Raw genomic sequence first — 19,936 nt, 5'->3', positions numbered from 1 at the left:
GTCTGCCTATGGCAGCGTCCGCTTGTGTTAAGTGTGCGGCGGCGTACTTACGTAGCGTTCGCGGAGTTTCTCCGTGGAGTCTTGATCGCATCCATGATCTGACCACTCTCCAGGCGTATTGGACAGTTTTAAACACGCAGCGATGCTTTGTAAGGCTGCCTCCTGAAGTTTAGTGAACAGCACGCCTTGCGACTGACTTGCCAGAACTGAGGAACGCAAAAGCTACGAACTCGCAGTTGCAAAGTATTGCTAACGTTCCTTAACGTGCGTGATGAAAACACCTGCACGAGTTGTACAACTTGTTACAACTACAGCTGCTCTTACATAGCTGGACAGGTTAAAAAAAAAAGCGCTAGAAACGAAGACGACAGCACAAAGAAACATCATCTACGTAGTGTTCTCGCCTGTGTTTCCTGCGGCTCTCGTTCGTTTTCAGCAAAACATGTCCTCTTCCTGAGATAGCTATCAAAGCCAGTCCATGGCGCCACTGGATATTGCTCGGCGCGATTGCTGTCAATGCCTTATATTGTAGAGCACAATGTGCCAGTAACTCCCATGCGCTTTGTCTCTTTCCCGTGGCAGCTCGCAATTTGGCCGCACCATGCCGTGGCTGGCGTTGTTGCTGTGCCTCCTGCTGCGAGGAGAAGCGGCCGTGGCGGTGGACCTGCGGCGGCCTTCCTCACCGTCCAGACCAGAGTCGCAAAGGCCGTTTCACTTCGCCAAGCACCGGCCCGAGCTTTTCTACGACAACAACGTAGTTCCTGAGAACGGCGAAGTGAGCGTCTTCGTCTTCAAAGACCAGATCAGAAGGTACGCACGATAGTGGCATAAAGTTCGAGTTAGACTATATATATATATATATATATATATATATATATATATATATATATATATATATATATATATATATATATATATATATATATATATATATATATATGCAGACAAGGGAAGGGGAATGATGGGCTCGTTATAAATATGATAGAAGCCAACAGCCACAGAAACCAAGGGACAGAGGGGATTTTTTTAAAATTTATGTATTTATTTTGTGCTCTTGTTCGATTTAGAATATTACTGAATATGTTATCGCTTAAAGCTAATTGATTAGAAAAGCAGAAGAAAAAACAACCGCGTGCCGCCGGTGGGATCCGAACCCACGACCTCCGAATTACGCGTCCGGTGGTCTACCGCTGAGCTACGGCGACGGCTGTCTGACCTTCTGCTTTCAGGGGTATTTATGTTTACAAATAACCTCATCTTGAGAGTGTTCACCAGCGCCACCCACGTTCTTGAGCGGCGGACGTAGCACGTCCTGAGTTACCGCTGATGTGACGTAGAACGTTATCGAACTCTCAAGGTTAGGTTATTTGTAAACATAAATACCCCCGAAAGCAGAAGATTTGACAGCCGTCGCCGTAGCTCAGCGGTAGAGCACCGGACGCGTAATTCGGAGGTCGTGGGTTCGTATCCCACCGGCGGCATGTGGTTGTTTTTTCTTCTGCTTTTCTAATCAATCAGCTTTAAGCGATAAAGTTCAGTAATATTCTAAATCGAACAAGAGCACAAAATAACTAAATAAATAAAAAAAAATCCCCTATGTCCCTTGGTTTCTGTGGCTGTTGGCTTCTCTCATATATATATATATATATATATATATATATATATATATATATATATATATATATATATATACATGAGGTCCATTTGAGCGAAATGCGCACTATAACGCCCTACTGCACTGTTGCAGTTCAGCCAGATACCGCTAAAATAAATACGCTGATCTCGGCCGCTTCGTGAGTGACACACGAGTTCAGTTGCGCACAAAATCGGATACTGTAACGTGGGCTTCGTTCGGGATGTCACGAAGGGTTACGTACTGGTGCACGCTATTTTAGTGGGCCACGGGGCGCACGAAGCATGCGTGCTCCTAAGTAAATACCACTTTGTTTCTTACGGACGATGCCAGCAAACAATGCGAGAAAGTACCCAAAGAAAGGACAGCGGTCCTAAGAAAGCTGAGAAAACACAATACGATTATTTCGCCTTCCCCTTCAAGCCACACGCCCGAAGAGGGAGCATTGTTACGCTGGAGCATGCTAGGGTGCATCAATGCCTGCGGCGCTGGCCCATCGAGGCACCCTATAACACGCGCACACCCGACATCGGCTGTCTGGATTTCCTTCTTGTTCCCACTGCGATGGCTAACCATCCAACACACACAAAAGACGTGGCATTGCTCCCACTGAGATCGAACACCTTACGCCACCTTCATCAAAATTTGCACACTACCTCTTAGAAGAGCTGGCTCACACCACTAATGAAACAACTCCGACAAATGTTACTGCCGCTTCCATGGCGTGCCGGGACAGGAGTGGGTGACAGCATGGCTAGAGCGCCGGGCTCCCTGTCGAAAATACAACTTTCTTTCTTGTTTTTGGTGCGATTTCTGGGAATGAATTTCGCCTTTGTTTGCCGTCTCGTTTATTCGGTTTCATGCTTGTCAGAGGATAATTTGTTACTGAAATATGTTGCCTTTCCATAACTGGTAAGAGTCCAAAGGGGCGCCGTTTCAGAGTGAACACTAGTGCGGCGTCACACGAATTTCACTACAGGGTAGAACTCGACCTAACCGCGGGTCGTAAATCGCGCCCTTAAGGCAGGCTGAAGAGCGATGGCAGCTAGACGCCGCTCTCGCCTTTTAGCATTGCTGGCGCATGTTGTATCAGTGGCCGTCCCACTTACAAGAACGTTCCGCGGCACTTCCGGGGCTGGTTTCTTCCCTCCGTTGGCCGATAACGCGTACTACACCAGACAGAGGGAACTGGAGATGCGAGTTCGAAGGCGACTGCGAAGGCGTCGCGTGCCGCTTCGCATTCCAACGCAGCCTTTTGTGAAGAATGCTGTCTTGACTACGTGTATACCTGAGATCGTTATCCTGAAGTTTCGTAAGGCTCGCCACCTAGCCGCTGTGGCGCTCCACACTGGCCTCACAAATTGTGATTGCAGACCGCTATCGAAGAAAAACCCGCAACAGTCCATTGCTGCAGGTTTCCCGGAGTTTTGGGATTGGGTTCAATGAACAGTGCTTGCCGGTCTCCCTGATGTTCCGCGCGCATATATGAAGCGCGCGAGCGAGTTCGTGCCTGTCGCGACACCAAGACGGGGTATGGTTCCCACCATGCTTATCGTTTTTTATATTTTCTTAAATTTTCCAGTCGTGACCGCGGCTGCCTCAGCTGATGAGCCTTTTTTGGAGGGCATTCTACCGAGCAGTGTAAAGCTTGCTATTGCATGCATTTCCTTGCTGTAGTTATGGCGTCACAGGGGCTCTCATTTCATAGGCCCGCAAGCATTCTCTATTTCGTTCAGACGCTTTCTTGCTGACGTTTTTCCTTTTTTTTTTTAACACTCGCTACCTCGCGGCATATGTCACCCCAATCCATTTTTCCTTCTTTTTCCTGTGCGTTTTCTGCTTCTTTTTCCGTTTGGGAAACGTGCACTGTCTCTTTTCCCACATCTTTGGCAAGCCGAATGGAATGGCTTGCGCAAGCAGTAGCCCGTACTTGCACATGACACGTTTTCCAAAAAGACTTAGCCGCTCTCTCTCTCTCTTTCTCTGGGGTGCTGCAACATTTTGAGAGCGTGCGACAAGACAGGCGAAGAGAATGAAAAAAAAAAAAAAGTCGAACGACAAAGCCGCGTTTCTACATCGGACGTATTTCAGGCCTCTCCATTCAAGAAACTGTTGAGAAATAGGCAAACTTCCAGCGCGCGTACACGCTTTCGCGCTTCAGGCTTTGCTTTCATTGAAATTCGAGCGGTAAATCCGAACGAGAGGTCTCGTTCGGAAAAGAAGAAGAAGAGAGAGAGAGGCGGAGAACGAAAAGACCAAGTCACGAAACTAGAGCGAAAGAAATACTTCCCGTACATTTCATCCCCTCCTGTTCCGCGTGCGCCCTATAAGCTGTGCAAGAGTAGCAGTTTTTCGCTCGCGGCTTTTCGCTTGCTCTCACCGACGCAGTCAGGCACACCTGACAGCACGCTTTCGTTCAGCTCGAGAAAGAAACGCGAAGGGGGGATATTAGGACCGCGAACTCGCGCGGCCGCACGACCTCCAGGAGGGCAGGAACGCAAACGGAAAGTAGAAATTGAAAAGTAAAAAAGAAAGGGAATGGCCACATAAATAATCTAATAAAATGTCAAATATTTGCGCTTAACTCGCACGCGACAACCTTTTTTCGGTAATTGATGTTCTTCACTTTTTGTGAGGCATGTTCGCGCCGCCGCTGTGATTAGCCCGCATAGTAAACTGAAATGTCTTACTCTAAGCGCTCCAGCGTATCTTTATTAGATCGTTATTTAAAACGAGTTGCTTTCTTATTTCCGTGACTCGGACTTCGCTTCAAAGGGCGGCCTGTTTAATCTCTTAGTAAATAGGCGATGTACTCAACATTTCGTCCGAATCACTTGCTAACGTGCGCACAGCATTTCGTCCTCCGGCCCTGGTCGGTCTCGATCTGCCTGTTCTGCTGACAGAGCGGGTGAGTGGCACGCAAAGCTGATCCGTTGCCGCAGCAGGTGCTCTGCAAAAAATGAAAAAAAGAAGGTGCAAATGCTGGTGATCTTAGCGTAACCTGCGCTTGCGTTCTGGCGCTCCTTTAGTTGTAGCGTTAGAAGCAACTAAACGAAGAACGTTTCGTGCGAGTTGCCGTACCCCTGAGCTGGCTCATTATTGAGCCAAAGTGAAAATTAAGGCCTACAATCATAAACTGTTCGAACTGCAGACGAGCATGAGAGGTCAGCTTCGTGGTAATTTTTTCCTGCCAAAGCAGGAGCGGCACTCGTGAGCAAGTGAGCGAAAAATGAACGACAGAAAACTGGGACAATAGGAGGGAGGAGATAAACCCACTAGTAAGGAAAAGAAACTTGCGGTTTGTAGAAACAAACAACCGACGACGATTACTGGCATAAGCAGAAACGACACCTTTGCTGGCGAAGCCGGTATTTTTTTTTTTTTTCTATTTCAGGCTGCCGTTTGATATCATTTTTCTCGATACAAAGGAGAGAAAGAACTCTAAAAGAGCGCCGAGTTTATCATTCCAAATGGTCAGAATGGGCCACTCACATTAGCAGATATTAGTCTTGTACATGTTGCAGCAAATAAGTAACTGATTACGGTTGTAATTGCTTCGTCTGAATCGTAACCGATTTGAGCGGTTAGTTACAGTGCTCTAAAAGTAACCGAACAATTACAAAAGAATGATCACTTACTGTTACGTTACTTTCCGTTCAACTTTAAATATACATGTACCAGAATGAGATACTCTGGGCTTCCTTCATCTGTTGCATGATGCAATTCATACGCTATCAGTTTCCACCAGCAGTTGTTTTAATAAGATTTCTTCGATACCTTTTCCACGTTTCCTTGTGCAAAATATTATGAGCTACGCCGAAGGCTCGAACGGTGTACGCACTGGAAGGAAGGTGCACACGAGCTCGTATATTTTAATAAAGCGCCGTACTAAGTCGTTTTTCGCGCTCTCAGGGAACAAAGTTCAAGCTCACTAAACATGACATTCCTTTGTGCCGAGGTGAATAAATGAGAACCGTGGAACACGGGGGGCTATTCAAATGCAGGCTTCTTGGGCTTGCATGCCCGGAAACCCTCGTGCGCGCCTCTTTTCTCCAGCCCGACCATTGTCTCTCTATCGTGAAGGAATATTCCGAGTAAACACTAGTGTCTGTCGCCAAGTTCAGGTTCTCGAAATTAAATCGGTGGTTATAACTTATTTTTCGAATAAAAAGCAACTGATTACTGGTAATCGATTACTGGGGAAAATGACTGTATTACCGAGAGCGTTACGCCTTGCAAACAGTAATCAGTCCGTAGAAAATTCCTAGAAAATGTAATCGCTTACATTTAATGCATAACGTACACCTCTGATCCATATTCTTGTCATTCGGGGTTTTCAACAGCTTTACAGTTTATTATTTTGGCTGGACTGAAGATTTCCACAGCAATAACATTTAGCTGAAAAATGATGAGCGATGAACAATACGGCAATTTTATAATATGGCAGCAAGAGAGAACACATTGAGCATTAAAGCGCGTCATCGCATCCCTTGCGATGGCATGTCTAAACATAAACCCAAGCCGTAAGCGATACGGGGCACGAATCTACGATCTACAATCTCCAAACCTTCAATCTCGTATAACCTGTTTTTGAAGGGAGAGGAAAACGAACAAAGACAACGAAACTGAACTATATAAGATAATCCGTTTTGTTGTCAATATTGGATGCAACTTTATCCTTCCTTTAGTAACGGCGTGAATGCTCAAAGCCGTTTTTTGCGCTTATCGATCATTAGACGACCCATGCATTTCTTTTACTGCGACACTAGAGCCATTCCGCGAAAATCCCGGCGTTTTCTTGTGACAGCAAAGGAGCGAGGCCTTTGCCATGCAGAAGCACCAGCCAACACCCACCAGAAGCCCATTAGAGGAGCACACTACGCACGCACATCCACCTCCAACTGTGAACCCACCTCCTCCCTCCGGAAGCATCACCCATATACACCCTCCAGAAGCCACAACCCATGTCACAGAGCCTATGTCATGATGATTGTCGACGTGAAGAAGGAAATGCAGATTTCACTTAAACCTCTACACACCAGACTGTTCAGGGAGTGAGCTGCGCTAGCTGCATTCCAGGCTTATGCACTTGTGCGAATGTCTTATTTGCAGTTTCACATAAGCATTTGTGAACGGTGCCATTTCAGCAGGCGCTGAAACATGCTCAGTGGCGGCAAGCATGTCTACGTGTAAGTGACCAGGTGGGTAACGTTGATGTCGCAGCTTTGGAGCTTAGTTATGTGCTGCGAATAGACCGATTTCACCAGCAATTGCGCTATGCCTCCGCCGCCGCGATGCACTCTAGTTGTGGTACTCCGGCGGGCGGTATAGCATCGGCGCTGTGCATGGTGTATACGCGCGAGAAGCGGCCCTGTTTGCGTCGCCACGCGGTGTTTCTCCGGGTGTATGCTGCTTTTGCGGGACAGCAAGGTTCACCGTAGAGGCGTCATGGGCTCCTACAACTGCGCAGGGCAGAATGCTCCACATTTTTCATTTTCTCGAAAAGAAGAAACGTCGCCGAGAAGCTATAGCGATGAGGTTCTATTCAGTACGCTTAGCTGTCTTGTCCCGGTTGATACGTGTACGCTGTCAAATGGTAAACTTCTACATTGTTAAGCTCTCGATTTCCAGCAGGCACTTATACTGCTAGAAAAGGACGCGGTCGGATCCACCTTCGTTCTGCTTCGTGAATCTGTCTTTAAAGCAATTTCTGCCCGATGTAAGGCTGCTGGTGAAAAACTGTGCGAAGTTTTATTGCCATATTAAGGAGTTCACATTACGTGTGGGCTCGACGGGCGTGTTCGCTCATCATACCTCATGTTGCCATAGTAGCGATAGTGCTTTGACTACTTCATGGAATGCGAAAGCGGGGCGATAAAAGCGTGGAACGTGGGAATAATTCCTGAAATTTTGTTGCACATCGGTCTTTGATCCTACGCAATGTTGCCAATTTAGCAGCCTCCCATTTATGCCGGAATATCACCCATGTGTTACTTCGGATTTCCAACAATAAAAAACAAATAATGCCAGCTAGTGTTTACACATCAGCCAACGTGTTCAGGCAAGTACTTTGAAAATAGTTCTATTGGGTAGCACGGTAGGCGCCCTGCCCGCAATAATTACATTATCCTAAATGAAGAAATCTGTGTTCAGTGTTGTAAAAATCTGCTAAAAAAAAAACACCTTAAATGGTTTAAGGTTTATTGAGGCTTAACCTCCCAAATCGACTCAGGGTATGAGAGGCGCCGTATAGAAGGGCCCCGGAAATTTCGACCACCTGGGGTTCTTTAACCTGCACTGACATCGCAGAGTACATGGGTCTCTAGAATGTGGCCTCCAACCTTAAATGTAACAAACGCGGTCGCTTAACGCTACAGGCACTGTCCGGCGTATATTATATCTAGGAACTGCGGCAGGTAACACGCGGGAACAGTTGGCGTTTAGAAAGTGGCGTTTTGGCGGAATCTCGGATGTTTTTATTTTTTTTTAGCCAGTGCTGAACAGAAAAACGTTTGCGGTTCTGGTGCCGAAGAGTTGCCGAAGAGTGGCCCTGGTGGTAACGTTCTGAGCGCCTCTGACCAACACCACCTGTATACTTTGACTGTGAGCCGAGGAAAGGGATCAGCAAGAAGCGCGTGTCTCTGTCGTGTACGTCTCGACAACACCGGCACCTGCGTGACGTCTGGCATCGTGTGTCGAAGCGGCGTGCTTGACCTCCTATGAGATACGTCATCGTATATTAACAGTACTCATAACAGTATTATTAATGGTATTGTTGCGTCCTAAGACAACGCCAGGTTGCAGGAGGAATGATGGTCGGTACCTCGGGCTAATTAAATAACAGCGGGGGTCGGGCCTGAAACATGTACAGCAAGCAGGGCTACATAACTCTCGTATCCGGGGGCCTTAGCGCACGTTGTGTCGTAGCGCACGTTGTGTCGTTCCATTGTTTCATTCGCTGTGTCTCTCAAATCAGCTCATTACGTCGACCACTTGGCGGCGATCGCCGCGAGTATACGTGCCCGCGCACATGCTGGCCGCACTCAGCAGTGCCGCAGCGCTGATATCTCTTCATCGAACGCGATCGACCTCCGCGGCTCGCTTCATACCCTCACCACGAAACAAAGGACAGCAGCAGTGTCCGCGCCAAAGAATGCGCTGCGCGGAATACCTTGACGGCTCGTAAAACGCGTATATCAGTCGTTTTCTCCGGCGCCATGCGCGGACCGCGCAGCCCGCAGGCGGCCTCCGCTGGACCTTCGGCGGCCGCTGAATCGGGCCATGATATACGAGGGACCGACCATCCAGCACCGAGCGGTCGCGCGCGATAAAACGGGGCCCCGAACCTCCATCCTCGCTAGGCGTCCTCCGGGGGGGCCGGACGGGCCCCTCACAGCCGGCGACTTGGCAATTGAGGTGGCTTAGCCGCATACCGCGGTGGACATTCGCCGCCCCGCGAGGGCGATCCACACGCACACGTCGTCCCGAACGTGTGTGTATTTCTGTGTGGCTCCATTACGCTATAGCGCTTCCATCCGCAGTTGGCCACGACACCTGCTGGCCCAGTGATACGAGGCGCGCGGGAAAATGATGGTGATTTACCACACGGCGCCGTGCTAACCTCCTCGAGATCGAACTCGGCGGTGAAGACAAAGACGCCCGCCGAGGAAGCTGGCAGTAGTGCGGCGAAGAAAGAGCAGCCGTGCTGAGCGAAATATAGTGTCCGAATGCGTGCGTGTGGGGAACAAAGCGAGGAAACGTCGGGGGAGGGAGGGGCGGTTGCAGGAGAGGTAGATAATGGGCGAGGACAGCAAGGGGAAGGCTGGACGCGAGTTGCAGTGTGCCCGTATGTAGGAAATAACGCAGGAACGGCGTTCGTGACCTGCGACGAGAAAAACGAAAGAGAAGGAATAGCGGGAAATGCGGGTGCATGCGATATAAGATCGGAATAGGTTTGTTTCTCACGCCATTGCTGGCTGTAGAGACTATCGGGTTCAGGTAAAGTCGGTATTGGCGCTAAACTGAAAAAGAAGGAAAAAATTATGGCTGAGGCTTAGCTAAGGTTAAGCCTAGTCAGATGCGAAGCATATTGGTGGCTAGGCTTGGTAATACATGGCTTTCCTTGGTTGCATACTTGGTCATTTTAATACAACCACTAGAAGCCTTCGTCGTGGGGGAGGACAACGGCATGGCTACAGCGGAACGCCGACTAACCCCGAGACGCGCGTTGGGTGAGCGCCTGGATTGCCACGGAAGCCGCGTCTGCCTGCCCGGTGGAGCGAGCGTTTCACCTACACCGAGTGTGAACGCGCGTTCGAAATGCGCGGGAATGCCGCTCGAGGACATTCCGGCGTCTGTGCGATGGCATCGTCACGACGACGTCACGGTGTCACGTGGCGTGACGGCTAGGGGTCCCACGGCGACGGCGCGAGGTGGAGGCCGCCTCTCTCATCCGATGTCACGTGGTGTGACGTCTAGGGGTCCCACGCCGACGGCGTGAGTGGTAGCTCTAGCAATATGCTTCGCATAAAAACAGCGAGAGCAGGGAAGACCGAATAGGTATGCGGCCTAATTCTGCTTCCCACCGAACCCAGCATGTATAGCCGGTCCGTCGCTAACGCCTGTAAGAACTTCCGAGTGATGTGAAGGATTTTACAGTGAAGGCACAGCATTGCCACCGAAATTTACAATGCACGCATGACTGAATACACGCATGAATCTCGACTTACAGTCGAGCAGCTTTCCGAAATCAAGTGAGTGCACCCCATATTCTGACTACTGGCGAAGAATTAAACTTCGTGGAGCCAGCGGCATATGTGCCGCTATTTTAAGACGTCACGAACCACTTCGCCAGCGACTGGTGCCACGCTGAACCCTCACTTGCAGGGTTGTGAGTTTCGCGAAGTGCATGTTTCTACTGCGCTCTACCCACGCTGTCGGCGTTCTGCAACCTCTGTGAGCAAGTTCTCGCGGTCACAGTCCAAGCCGGTTCGATCATGATGTGACTGATTATACAGAGTACCAGCGCAGCAATGCTCGCATCCCAGCATGGTGAGAAAGGTCATTATTGACTTTTGCATTGCTATACGTTACTGCCAGCACCTGAAGTCACTCGGCGCATACAATTTACTTTTAAGGAAAGGGATCAATCCTATTTATATGTACTGCTGACTACTGCTTTCACACAAGAAAGGAAGAAAGAAAGAAAGAAAGAAAGATAGAAAGAAAGAAAGAAAGGAAGAAAGAAAGGGAAAGAAAGAAAGAAAGAAAGAAGGAAAGAAAGAAAGAAAGAAAGAAAGAAAAAGAAAGAAAGAAAGAAAGAAAGAAAGAAAGAAAGAAAGAAAGAAAGAAAGAAAGAAAGAAAGAAAGAAAGAAAGAAAGAAAGAAAGAAAGAAAGAAAGAAAGAAAGAAAGAAAGAAAGAAAGCCGTGACGACTTACCACCGCGAAGAGCCTGTCATTTTGGTGCAGCGGCTCAGTTTAGCAACACCAAAATATATTTGCAGAAAGCAGCGTTTTCACATCTTTAAAGCATGAAACCGTTCGGAGTCTTATTTCAGATTAGAATTTAAAAGCGACGCTGGCATCCACAGTCGGATACAAATCAGAAACGCTGCAGCGAATGCCCATGAAAGAGGGCCCTCCTGTCAATGGGGTCAATCGGTTCTCATAACGTAGTGGTTAATCCTCTAGCGTGAAATCGCAGGTAACTGACAAGTGCCTCCGCGAAATGGCATTAAACATGACGTCATGGCAATTGGTCGACGCCATTGGCTGGAGAGTGGCCTCTTTTGAGGGGTATTTGCGCTGCATTCTTGACCTGTGTTCTATTATAGGCACCTTAGCAGGCACGAACCAATGGTCGAGGCTAAGAATCCGGACGCGAACGCGCAGAGTGCGAGGTGGATGCCAAGGATGCATTTCTGCATTAAAAAGCGCATTAATACTGGTTGCTGGACTCCGGCACTGATCCCGGGCTTCAAGCCCTTGGCGACAAGGCCTGCTCCGTCGCATGCTGTATACAACCACTGAATCCTTCGCCGACACTGAGGAGGCAGTGTGCTGCGCATTTATCTTATCACATTGTCAGCGCGAGTCCGATGATCAATTACCAGGCGCTTGCGTCCGATGAGAGGTTTTGGTTGAGGACTGGAGGCGAGCGCAGAGCAGTTATCTCTCAACGTTGTCCTGCCGACAGCGGGTCCCCGGTAAACGATACCTTGTCTCCAGAGCACACGCGCTCCATCATTGTTCCCAGGCTTAGCATGCACTGCAAACCGCGGCCAAAGCGAAACACAGCCGCGGGACATGTGTTGCCCTGCGGCTCTCCCCGTGCTCCCCTCGGAGCGAGTCGCCCGCGGCTGCGACGATTCGCGCCCGATTGTCGCGCTGCCTCGAGCAGTAAAGGAAACTTTCGCTTCGCGAGACAAATGCAGACATTCTGGCGCGTGACAGCCTGATAGTGGAGGCGTGCTTTGGAGCCAGCTGCTCTCGCGCTCGCGGTGAACCCGGCGGAGCAAATTATTTCTTCTCTTGACGATACGGGTAGATACGAGAGCGCGACAACGGGTGAAAAAAAACGAAGAGCGAGGAGGAAGTTGTGGGGAAAGAAAGTGAACGAAAGATGCACAGAGCGAAAAGGACAGAAAGAGGCGAAGAAAGAGAGAGAGTGAGGAAGGAAAAAAAAAACGCTTTTGGTTACAGCGTGCGTACACGGGGAAAGTTGTATACCGCGTGCATACGCAAAGACCCCTTTAAGAGGCCGTGCACGTTTGCGCGAGCCCCAATAAAAAACGACCCTAGCGTGGCGCGTATCTCTGGCCGCATAGGCCGCCGCGCGGGAGGCGGCGGCGGTCGGGACCACGTTCAGCCTCGGAGCCTGAAAGCCTAAGCATGTCGCCGTACATTGTCTCGAGAAACTGTGAGAGGTGCGGCACGTAATCGCTTGCGCCGAGAGAACCTTGCTCGAGAGACGTTCGCTGTTTTGCCGCCTGCGAGACATGCATGCTGAGAGCGAATGGAGTTTAATCTGATTAGCAACTAGCGGAATCTTACCGATCTCGCGAATGAACACTCGCATTTGTGCTAAACAGTGCACTGCAGAAGCGCCTCACGCAGACCGGTTTTTTGTGCGAGACAGGTCGTATTGAGCTGCACGCACCGAAAAAATCCGCAATCCAGTTCACTGGAATATCTGCTCAAAAACCGCTTCTGTATTCATGCCTGCAGCACATGTGGAGGACCGATGTGCCACTTCGCTCGTTCTGACCATTTATGGTTTATGGGGTTTAACGTCCCAAAGCGACTCAGGCTATGAGGGATGCCGTAGTGAAGGGCTCCGGAAATTTCGACCACCTGGGGTTCTTTGACGTGCACTGATATCGCACTGCACACATGCCTCTAGAATTTCGCCTCCACCGAAATTCGACCGCCGCGACCGCGATTGAACCCACGGATTTCGGGTCAGCAACCGAGCGCCATAACCACTGAGCCACCGCGGCGGCGTTCTGACCATTTGTACATCCATGTTATGAATCTGTTCTCTTAGCATCAGCCAAATGATCAATTTCTTGTGAATGGCTAGTGAGTTAACCATTAAGCAGCCATTAAGCAGCGCGAAAACGGCGAAAGCTAAGAAATATACAGATGACAGAGTCAGCCCTTGTCCTGTCGTTGTTGTTGTTGTTGTTTGCCTCTTGTTCTGTCGTCTTTATGTTTCTTCGTCTGGCTCGTTTTTTCGCGGTGTTTAATGGTTCGTGAAGTGTAACGTGGCTGGAAGTTACAGTCCTTTTTCAACTTTGAGCGCAACTAAACTGAATTTCTGTTAGCAGAGTTGTGTTGAACTTTCGTGCAAGCCGCTAATGTTTTATTTCTATATAAAATGAAGAAATAGGATCGTCACTCGCGTAAACTACCTAAGTTTTCAAGTCAAGTTTTAATGCGAGACCATTCTTCAGCTACCTCACTCTGATTTCGCGATGTATGCATCTAACTGGCCTCGATGCGTTGCGCGCATGCGCACATGGGGCCGGTCGGATCGCCGGCGCGTCGGGAGTCTCAAGCCGAGCGGGAGACCAGTCGATGCGTCGCTGCCGTACTCGGCGCGTCAGTCGAGATGGGGCCTCGCAAGCGACCGCTACGACAGAAGATGAACTCCATGAAAGAAATTTAACGCCGATGTGCAGCCGTCAAGCTCCGCCTATGCGCAGCGAAACAGGACGAGGCGACGCAACACCGCCTGCAACGTATGCGGAATCATATGTTGTAGGCGTTGTAAGGATGCATGGCAAACCCAAGTCATACCGATGGCGTCTGTCGTAATGAATTCGACTTCGTTCGTTAGATTGTATATTATGTCGCTACGACATACATAGGAGGAAACGCGCCTAGATGCGCATAAAATCAAGTGACTGTGATTGAGGCGCTTCGAAGACAATTTTTTTGCAAGGAAATTGGTTCACCGAACTGGCCTTTTACTCTTTCTTTAAACGAGGTCTCTCTTTTTCTTGTAATAAGGTGGAACGCTGCTCCTGTTGCGATTTCTCTGTTTGTTAACGCTCGATTTGGTGTACCTGCCCACGAACGCTGCTCGCAACAGTCCGTTTCTGATGTCTGTCGCTAACCTATGCGTTGTTTGATGTGGATGCGTGCTTGCGAAACTATTTTGAATACTTCGGACCGGTTTAATTTTCGTAACTACTTTGGACAGCACTAACGCACGGAGTGACCTCTGCATCGAGTAAGCAGCACCACTCTAAGATCACTTGCCTGTATACTGTATACACCGCACTCACACGCAAAACATGATATCCGGGGTCAGCAGATGGCGCGAAATGGGAAATTAAAAGCAGGCGTGGCGCAGCGGATGCGCGCGCACCATTAAAGGTGCACTGAAGAGGAATCTGAACTCGTCTTTTTGCCGCGTGAATTCGATCTACACATTCCGAGCATTCTTAGGAACTTCGATTTATTGCCCTGTGTGGCCGATTTCCCTAATTAAATCGAATTAACGTCCGGCTCCCGCCTTTTTTTTTTTTAATTCTCCCTCGTACGGTGGGCGGAGTCGACCAACGCGCGGAGTGCCTTTCAGCCAGTCCCGCGGCGGCTTGCCGCTCTGCCATCGGCGGAGTAATACGTAGTAGTCTGTAGAAGCAAATAGTCAGTGCGTATTTTCATTTCTGCGGGCTTATTTTGCGGCTATATTATCTGCGAATGAAACTATTTATTCACGGAAACCTAAAAAACAACATAAAGCGAAAGCAAAGCCTCCACGGAGCTGGCTGAAAGGCACTCCACGCGTTGGTCGACTCCGCCCACCGTACGAGGGAGAATTAAAAAAAAAAAAAGGCGGGAGCCGGACGTTAATTCGATTTAATTAGGGAAATCGGCCACACAGGGCATTAAGTCGAAGTTTCTAAGAATGCTGGGAACGTGTAGATCGAGTTCCCGCGGCAAAAAGGCGAGTTCAGATTCCTCTTCGGTGCACCTTTAAGAGAGCCGACTAAGTCGAAGCACAATTCACCGGTTGTGAGTAAGCCGTCATCTTCGCCTCAAAGCAGCAAGGAGCCACAGAGAACTTCGTGGCAGCTACAACGTGCGCGTTAGTACGTACCGTCCTGCGTGGGCAGCCATGAAAAGCAAGACGTGGCACGTATTCTATTCGTGAACGTCGCTGTTGTCGCTGATCTCGCTGCGCCGAGCTCAAATTTGTCTCCCGCCATGGCGCCGCGCTCGCGCACGAGTACGACACGTCTTCCACTATCGAGGCTGCGTGACGGCGCCGGCAGCGGGGTGTTCGTCTCCCAGCGGCTCTTTACGCGAGCGCCTATCACAGACGCCGTCGCCCGGTAATGGGCTCTGGTGCGCATTTTAGAGCTAGTAAACTGCACCGTCGCGTCACGCCGCAGCGTACGCCGGCAGCCGGCCCACAATCCATTTGCTAAGCTCTCATCTGCCTTCTTCTCGCTTCCCCACTGTTCCCTCCCCTATGCCCAGGGTGTTCTTCCTGGTGGAGAAGGAGCGCAATTCGCTCCTGCTGACAGCGAGTCCCTGCTCGGCGCCTATCGAGTGGCACATCTTCCGGAAGCCCCTGGCGCCGTCCGACTACTCCGAGGAGTCCAATGGTGGGTCGCCGCGGCATACCGCGCCCGAGGTGCTCGCACGCGTCGCGCCTGTGAGCTGCGTGGCGGCGGCGGCGGCGCCGAACTTGTTTACCACTCCGTCGGAACCAGACTGCCGCCGCCGCGTAGTCGGCGTAAGATGCCGTAATTCGTGTAACTCGCCGCGATAGTCGGCAGCGTATGCCGCATGCAGTAAACCACCCCCCGGCGCCAGGCCTCCGCTAAGAGAGACGTTCCCTGCGTGGGTCGATCAACCTTTCAGAAGAGAGCCCGGTTTTGGTTTCCGGGGACGGAGGGCAGGCCATTTAAAGTGAAATTTGCATGCTCCGAGGTAACCAAATAAAATACGTACAACGCCGTGAGTGGTGCGACTTTCGCGAAGGCCTCTCCTCGGCAGACCGTCAGGTAAGATCAGTGTACGCCGAAAGTAATCTTCCGGAGCTCGGAAGCATGCAGTTAGATGTCCTACGTGCGAAAGTGCAAGTACATCAGGACATGCCGCCGAGTGCTCCGTACTGGCTCGTGCCAGCGGGAGTGGAAAAGGGGAGGGCAGGTGCACGTCCTATCCCTGTCTTTGGCGGTGTCACCCATTTGTGTCGCCGGACATTCCATCCCCACTGCACACTAGTGCGGGGTAGAGCTTACCTTTTATTTTGAACAACGACGGGGAGCACAATGACGAGTGTGGTCGTATAGAGCATAGACTCTTGTTTTTGTATGCAAATGTTGCTAAATATCCCTCTTTTTTTTTCACGCATTTCTTTTTGCGTGTCTGCCTAAGAAATAATTTTGTTTAATTTCCTCACTTTGTGGGTGATATAGCTTATTTCTTTCCGCTACAAACGCAATAGGAGTGTTGTCGCATACTTCATCAGAACACTTAGACCGCAGTGAGCGCGTCCCATCAGTGACAGGCGTGATTTGCCGCAAACAAGGATAGAAGCCGTCTCGCTTTATTATTCTGGCAGCTGCGCACAGGACCTTCAAATCGCGGTGTTTCGTACGACAGCGTTTAAACAACCTAACCGTCGAGCATCTCCACAGATTTTTAAACCTTACGAACGCAGAAGCCACGGCTGCAATGCTACAATCAGCACATGTCAACAAACGTGCAGTCTGAAGCCTCACAACTTCGGAAAAACGTTGCCATGGGCTTTATCTGATTATCTTTCGTTGCCGAGGTCTTGGCGTGCTTTCGCGTACGTTGTTCTGCGCGCAAGTGTGAGCGGCCGCGTTGAGCCGTTTATTAATGAGACGTCCAGCATTCACTGATGGGCTGTGTATACTAGCCGAGGCTGAGCCTTCTTCAAATAGCCCTCGGAGTGTTCCGCGGTCAGACATAACCCATGCGCCCTCTGGTACGTTGCGCTGACTGCAGGTTCGGGCCTCCAGGACTGTTTCATCCGCAGGAATCTCGAAATGGTGCTACGCCGCTTCGGTGTGGTACTTTACAGAGGTCTAGTGCGCTTCTAGCCTCATAGTGCCCTTTGAGTTTGAGCGCTGCAGTTTAAATGAAAAGCCCAGAGCTCTGCGTAAAAATTGCGCCTGGGACAAACCCCTTGAAAGAAGAAGCACTCAGATGCATTGTTCCGAAGCCGTCTCGCTTTGACAGTAGTAAAGCATGCCATGCATGCACATTTCAAACGGCGCACTGCCGCGCGTATGTATAAATTATGAGTCTCAACGTTTCATACGATCGAAGGGGGAGCGAGAAGACATTTACACGCTGCTCCTAAATTCGCTCTGTTGTCTCCTGCGAGAAGTTGCGTTAGCCTGGGCTCACTCTGATTTACTCAGCTTTTGAGGGACAAAGCTGTGTTCTCTCGAGGAGGAAAACTTGGTAGTTTCTATTTATGGCGGACGTGTTGAAAGCGCATGGATGACGGTGAGGTCATATATAACGGACTGAACGCTATTATGCGGTAGCGCTCCATCCAGCCTTTCGTAGCAGAGGTTGCGAAAGGCGGTCTTCAAGCCGGGGCTTTCGTGGCCCGCTTTTACTGTGTCCCTGGAACTGCTTGCATATTTTTCTAATGCATTATTAATGCATATTTTTCTCTCAACGGTATTAATATCCCATGCCGTCGGGAATGTTCCGGACATTACAGATCCACACTTCGTTTCGACACTCTAGATAGCAGAGTTTTGTTCTTTTTATCGTGGGCGCTACTCACGTGGCAACAAAAAATACATTTTGGAAAAACGACTTTCTATCACAGTTGCAAATTCACACGTGCGAATTTAGAAATAACTTTTGCAGTGATAAATGTTGTATCACATAAAGCACCTGACGTACCCTTAAAGCTCCGAAATATCGTTCCGGTAACGGTCGCGGTAGGCTCGAAACTTATGACAAAGGCAGTGCCTTCTGTTCAGTAACATCTTTAAAGTAGTGATTCCATTTTACACCGACAGCTGTATGTGGCACGTGCGGCGAAACCACGTCGTCGTCGTTGTCGTCCCTGCTCTGTCCCTCCCCCTTCCCTCTTTCTGCCATCTTCGCTGCGCCTGTGTCGCTGGCGGCGGATGGCCTGATGTTAGACATGGTGGCCGTCCGGTGTGACACTCGCAGAGGGAAACGAGTGAGGGGAAGAGGGAGTCCCGTGCTTGGAAGCAATCGTGAGGCCAGAGGCCTGGAAACGTGCAGCGGGTGGAATAGAGGAGATGAGCACGTTCGGAACACTGGCCGCAAACGCGTTGCGCTACAAGATGCCATAGATTCTAAGAACCAGAAATTCGTGTTACCGCATGGGTAAACGTCCATTCAATTCTTTCATTCTTTTGTAATGCCATTTTAGGATCTTTACTTGCGTAGCGATATTGATAACTTGAAGTGCCAGGGGGTTACGCAAAAGGGTATCATTGAAATAAGATATGCCGCTGATTGATGTCACTGAAGTTATTTCTTACATCTGTACAGCCCTCCCTGTTTTGCCTTGGGGCCCATAGATTGTAGACCCTCTTAGTACAGTCCTTGGCCATCTGCCCTCCGTCCGATTCTCTAGCCACTAGATGCAGGTTTATTTCACTTTTATTATTTCAGCGAAAAAGTGAAGCCGAAACTGAAGACCATAAGTGGTGTCTCATTCAGTGCACTGCAAAAGGCTGTGTTCCAGCGACTTCACACTCGGCCACCCGATGCGCCACCCAGCACCCTCACGGAGATCAGTGCTGCAGCTCTGCATTGTGCTCCTTCTTTCTTTTAACGCGACAGCGCTATAGGCCTCTGTTTTGCAGAAAATTCGGCGTCGTCGTTGGCGGCGTTACGAGCGAAAAAGCAGGTGGGCCCCTCGCCAACCTAGGTAACGTGAACTTGTGACGTCATCACAACCTGTCCACCTTTGGCAGTTGATTGGTCGCGAGAGACTGGTCTATTTATTCCCAAGAGGTTAATCGGGAAGAGCAGCCCGAGTCTCACCGGCGGATGTCTTTGAACCACCTGCCCGGCAGCGGTGCATTGTTTAACCGCAGCACCACTGCACACAAGTGATATGCGGGCTCCCAGCGACCTGTGAACTTAAGAGTAGATAATTACCAATTTGGCATGTATTGGCATAATCCCATTAACGCTGTCGCGTCTTATCTTTAAGGCGGAGCTGAAGTGTCCCCTCCAGTATTTGACCCTTAGATATGTACGCGTTTTTCCTCCTCAGGTTTGCGAGCAGTTTAGGCCAGCGGCACTGCTGCAGGTACGCCTTTTCGTCACACGTGCACACCCACTTTCATCGCAGTGGGAGGCCTAGACAAGAGGCAAAAATTTTTGTTGGTGTGTTTTACTGACTGAACTACTGCGGCGCGATATGAAATGATGAGAAACGCACACAAAAATCTGACATCAAACCAGTCCTTTATAACATCGAAAAAAATGCTTATACACTATTTAAAAAGCTGCGAAAAAAACAAAGCGACATCATTAAAAACGCGACAAATGATAACTTATCACATTCTTCGATCAAATAAGCCCCGCACGCTTGTACCCGAGCCAAAGTGTCCAGGAACACGAGTACGGCCCATGCACTGAGCATACGCAATGATGGTTCATGGCAAGTCATAGTTCACTACATGCCTCACGACTCTGAGGTCGAAGCCTGGAGCCGCCACAGCTGTCGCCACGACCGCCCCATGAACTACGCCGGACTACAGGCCGTGACTCTCTCACTAGCGTCTTCTCCCGCGAAGTCCAGC

At 49.7% G+C, this 19,936-nt stretch overlaps 1 protein-coding gene across 5 annotated transcripts in view; it reads left to right on the top strand.

Annotated features, from left to right (window-relative positions):
* Nucleotides 1–19,936, top strand: part of LOC149352928 (protein NDNF-like) — a 163,679-nt gene that overhangs the window by 111,493 nt on the left and 32,250 nt on the right. For all 5 annotated transcript variants that reach the window (XM_089582134.1, XM_089582137.1, XM_089582135.1 and 2 more), the window contains 2 exons: nucleotides 583–810; nucleotides 15,627–15,754. In XM_089582134.1, the coding sequence (XP_089438260.1) occupies nucleotides 583–810; nucleotides 15,627–15,754 (356 nt within the window). The remainder of the gene's footprint in view (nucleotides 1–582; nucleotides 811–15,626; nucleotides 15,755–19,936) is intronic.

This window comes from Amblyomma mixtum, chromosome 3, assembly GCF_055824585.1.
Source record: "Amblyomma mixtum isolate Tamu chromosome 3, ASM5582458v1, whole genome shotgun sequence".
Taxonomy (NCBI): Eukaryota; Metazoa; Arthropoda; class Arachnida; order Ixodida; family Ixodidae; genus Amblyomma; species Amblyomma mixtum.
Note: the sequence above shows the minus strand (reverse complement) of the source record. Positions and strands in the feature narration are given on the sequence as shown.